At 48.8% G+C, this 4,874-nt stretch overlaps 1 protein-coding gene across 1 annotated transcript in view; it reads right to left on the reverse strand.

The window, feature by feature from the left end:
- Positions 1–1,050, reverse strand: part of LOC107121492 (sialic acid-binding Ig-like lectin 7) — a gene marked incomplete at its 3' end in the record, with an annotated part of 12,950 nt that extends 11,900 nt beyond the window's left edge. The window contains exon 1 of the mRNA XM_015424402.1: positions 969–1,050. Coding sequence (XP_015279888.1) covers positions 969–1,050 — 82 coding nt within the window. The remainder of the gene's footprint in view (positions 1–968) is intronic.
- Positions 1,051–4,874: the final 3,824 nt, after the last annotated feature.

Genomic DNA, 4,874 nt, shown 5'->3' on the forward strand with positions numbered 1-4,874 from the left:
ATCACATCAGGGATGCCCCGCCCCCTCCAGAAACGCCCCCCCAAAGTCCCTCGCTGGGGGCGAAGATGGATTTGGCAACCCTACTCCGGTTTCCCGCTCGCAGAGGTAAGAAAGCCGTGAATGTGCTGCAATCCAGTCATGCGACTCTTTGGGTGCGTTCAGATGGGGCGTTTCTGCCAGCATAAACTGCACCGGTTGGAACCGGTGCAGTTTATGCCGGCAGAAACGCGATCACACTCACCCTCTATTTTGCGGTTGCCTCCGGTGGACGCCCACTCACACACTGCGGGCGTAGGCGTTTTTTTTTTTAAAGGACAGTTTGAGCATGCGCATAGGCAGCCATTCAGAGAATGGCGATTTTTGCGCATGCTCAACCCCCCCTTACATTTAAACTTTAAAGGTAAGCACTTACCTTTAAAGTTTAAAGCCCAACCTGGCCTCCCTGTAGTCCCGTACTCCTCCAGGAAGTTAAAGTAAGGCTTTTAAAAGAAACCCCGCTCAGGGCGAAGCTTCGCCTGAGCGCATATCGCTTGTTTTTTTTTAAAAATGGCCAGGGAAAGCCGGAAGCCTCAGGCTTCCGACAGAAGTGTCTCTGTAACGGAGGAGAGCGATCAGATGCCGGGGTGCACCGATTCCAACCGTTGCACTCTGTTTACCACCACTTCGGACCTAGTGGCAGAGTGCAACGGTTTAAAAGGATTTACAACGGTTAGGGATGGGAGGCAAATGTTCATCGTGTGAACGCCCGTAAGTACACCGGTTGGAACCGGCACCCTAACCGTTGTAAACCCCCGTCTGAACGCACCCTTTGACTAGATGTTTCCAGGGTGAGAGGTGTGGGAAACCCGTGTTAAAACCCGTCACTGAAGTCATTCCCTTGCCATGATGGTTTGTTGTGGTGAGCTGAACCTCACATGGAGCTAGAGGCGTGTTCCCAGGGTTGTCTCACTTCCACACATCACACCTACCTTTGCACAGGCCAGCAAAGATCAGAACCATTAAATTTGCAGAAAAGGAGGCTGGATTCATCACCTTCCAAGGGGGACCCATGCTCTGCTGGCGTCACCTGTTCCCTGGCGTCGTGTTATAAGTTTCTTTCTGAGGCAGGAATTCTGTAGCTGGGGGAAAAGGAAAGTGGGACAATAAAGAAACAAGGATAAACTGGTTGTGGGGATCCTTAGAGCTTCAAGAACTTGAGTCCCCGTCTTTTGTGAGCCTGTGGGCACCTTTGGAATTCTGATACTGGGTGACAGTGAACAACTATAAAATGGCTGCCACAGTCAACAACAACAAAATGGCTGCCACCGGAGGCGGAGCCAACCGCACAGAGGAAGCTCAAGTGCAAGGGAGAAAAGGGATAATCTTTAGAAGTACAGTGCAGAATAAAGCCAACATTGTGGTTGGAGCTGCCGCTGAAACAATGGCTGTTCAAATTAAAACAGCCATCAGACGTCCTGCTGGGCAAAAGCCACCTTCAGCCCCACCCACTTTCTCAAACACTTGGTGGGTGCCAGGTAGGATTGCCAACCGCTAGGTGGGTCCTGGTGGTCTCCTGGAATTCCAAGTTCTCTCCCGATGACAGAGAGAAAATAGAGAAATGGAGAAAATGGCTGCTTTGGAGGGTGGAATTGGTGGCATCACATCCCCGCTGAGCTCCTTCCCCTCCTCACACCCAGCCCTCCCCAAGCTCCGCCCCCCAACTCTCCAGGAATTTCCCAACTTAGAGTTGGCAACCTGAGTGCCAAGTAAGCTGTCAGTGGGTGCCGGGGTGCCCACAGGTACAACGTTGGTGGCTCTTGTTCTAGAAGAATATGTAAACCAAAGGTCAGGATGAACCAGGAAGCCCTTCAGTCTCACCTCTGTGGAGTACACCAAGGTTGGGGATAGGTGGGCTACCATGTTTAGCCTCAGGAGACACATCTAGGTGGGAAATGGGATAATTGGATCTCCCACCATGCAGTTGTAGGCAGAGTTGTACCCTTCTATTTCCACTGAAATCAAGGGGCTTAGAAGGGTATACATTTGTTTAGGATTGCACTGCTGATGTAGTTAAAGGTTAAAACTTGGTTGGGGATGAACCCTTTCTCCATGGTGTTTTTCAGTAGAAACTGCCCACCCCACCCATCTGCTGTGAGGGTTGGTAAGGTAGAGGGAGAGACTAACCCAGCTTCCCTTCCAAGTTCTGAGGCCTTTCCTCTGTGTCACCAGCTGTCCAGTGCCTTGCCACCACAGGGACAGTTTAATGCCTTGTCCACCCATAGAGTAATAGCTGCTTACCAACTGCCTGCCTTCCCCTGGTGCCCCCTTTTAAAATAGCATGTTCAAGATGGTGGATGTCTATGTGGTACAGAGAAACCCTCCTAGCATCAAAAGTTTTTAAGTATTTATTAAAAAGAAAATGTTCACAAGCATACTTTGAAAACACAGCACCAGATTGAGCAAGGAGCCAAAAGAAATGGGTAAAATGCAAATCCTCTCTCCCTCTCTATATACATGCCCTATCAGATGTTACAATATAGGACAGGCCCCTTAAGCTTAGGTGAGTCAGCATCACCTTAAAGATCTCTCCAGCTCTTTAAGCGAGTACATGGTCAAAATGGCTGGCTGACCCATACCTCAGCTAGAGATCTGCCTTCTTTGATATACCTAGCACAAGAGAGAATTTTCTCCTTGCATCCAGGAGTTTTATCTTCTCCCTCTCCCCTCCCACTGACAAGGTCAAGCAAGGTCAGAGAAGCATTTCCTGAAGTCTCCAGTTGCTTCTCCCTGGAAATTACTTGGAGTTTTTCTAGCCTAAAGTCCTCCAAAACTTGATTCCCTGCTTGGAGAAGTGGGGGGACTTGCCCATCCTATTGTAGCATTTCTTAAGAGGTAGCTAAGATGAGGCTGGAAAGACATGGGCTGATTTCCTTCCCCCTCCTGTCTGTTCTCTGCTTAGAGGAAGAAAAACCTCTTAAAATGCAAAGTGAAGGTTTGTCTCATTTTTAAACCGCCAAGGAAAAAATGCATTTCTTTGCAGGCTCTGAATAAGATGAACTGAATTTGTGCAAAGTTTGAGTCCAGTGGCACCTTTAAGACCAACAACGTTTAATTCTGGGTATAAGCTTTGGTGTGCATGCACACATTTAATGAAGTATAATTAAAGGTGCCACTGGACTCAAACTTTGTTCTGTTGCTTCAGACCAACAGGGCTGCCACCTGAAATTGTGTAGTTGGGCCATTTAGGAAAAGGGAGATGTTTTTCTGCAGATTGAATCACACACACACACACACACACACACCAGGAATGGGGAAAACAGGACCATCTAGCAAATAGACCACGGTCCGTGACCTGGCTTAGGCTGGCCCAGTCTTGTCAGAGCTCAGAAGCTAAGCAGGGTTGGTCCTGGTTAGCGTTTGGATGGGAGACCACCAAGGAAGTCCAGGGTAGCTATGCACAGGCAGGCAATGGCTAACTAAGCCAATGGCAAACTAGGATGGAGATGTCTTCTGTATTTACGGTGAAGTCATCTAATCATGGTACAGGCCAGGAACTAGTTAGCAGAGTTGACTCTCATTAGTCCTTGGATGGGAGAGCACCAAGGAAATCCAGAGTTGCTGTGTAGAGGCAGGCAATGGCAAACCCCCTCTGAAGACCTCTTGCCTTGAAAACCCTATGGGGTAGCCATAAGTTGACTGCACCTTGATGGCACTTTCCACCAGCTACTATAGCCCAGTTTCTCTTCCTGCTATCTGGTTCCTTGCAAAGTAGAACCCTCTGCAGGGGACAGGGCATGAATTACGGCCACTAGGCCGTTGCCTGGGAGCTTCGTAGGTCGGGCAAGGGGCAGAAATGACATTGTGCGACACACCAACGTCACTTCTGGGTATAAACCTGCATGTTCTCCAAATCGTAGTGATGTTTTATAATTAAATAAATGGGATCATTCTAAAGAGAGCCAGCTAGCGAGTGAAGTGGTCTCCAAATCCTAGTGATGCTTTATAATTAAATAACCAGAAATCTGGGGTTCAAGTACCTGATGAACCGTGGAAGCTCACCGTGGGCCAGTTGCTCTCTCTCAGATGAAGCTACCTTCCCTGGTGGTTTTGAGGACAAAATGGAGGATGGTGCTGCATGCCTTCTTGAGTCCACAGTTGGGGAGAAAAGTGGAGTATAAATATATATACCAGTGAATACGGAAGTGTTCCTCAAATGGAAACCCAAATAAGCATATACCTTCTGGTGACAGGACTGGGAGGATTTTTGTTTTAGGAATAGATGAAAAGATGAGTAAGGAGCAGCCAGGACAGAAGTGTTACATTTGTACAGAAAGGCTATGGAGAACATTTCCTAGTGCTATTATTCAGAACACACCTGGAGGTTGATGGGTGGTTAGCTGAAGACCGACAAAGCACCTGTAGGGCTTGGCTAGTGGCTATCTCCACAACATAGGCTTCCAACAGTTAATTATCCTTTGCCTGAATGTTAATGGGGGGAAACCATCGAGTCTTCTGCCTTCTGAAGCAGCCATTTCTCCAAAATGGCTATCCCGGTGTAACAGGACGGATTCACCCCCCCGGCCAGAGTAACCCCGGGGTTACTCTGGCCTAGGCTAGAATAACCCCCCCATTCACCCCCCCGGCCAGAGTAACCCCGGGGTTACTCTGGCCTAGGCTAGAATAACCCCCCCAGGCCAGATTAACCCCCCAGGCCTGCTTTCTGGGGATTATCCCTGGTGTTCTGTTTGCATATCACAAATCTGTGCATGCCTCAACCAAGTGTACTCCATTTGAGGTCATGTATGGACGGAAGGCAAAGCTTCCTATGGACCTCAAGCCCTCAGAGGCTGACATTGTGGGCTCCATGCCCCTTTCAGATGAAGCTAACCCTGATG

This window comes from Gekko japonicus, unplaced genomic scaffold (genome assembly GCF_001447785.1).
Source record: "Gekko japonicus isolate JY-2015 unplaced genomic scaffold, Gekko_japonicus_V1.1 scaffold6950, whole genome shotgun sequence".
NCBI classification, from domain to species: Eukaryota; Metazoa; Chordata; class Lepidosauria; order Squamata; family Gekkonidae; genus Gekko; species Gekko japonicus.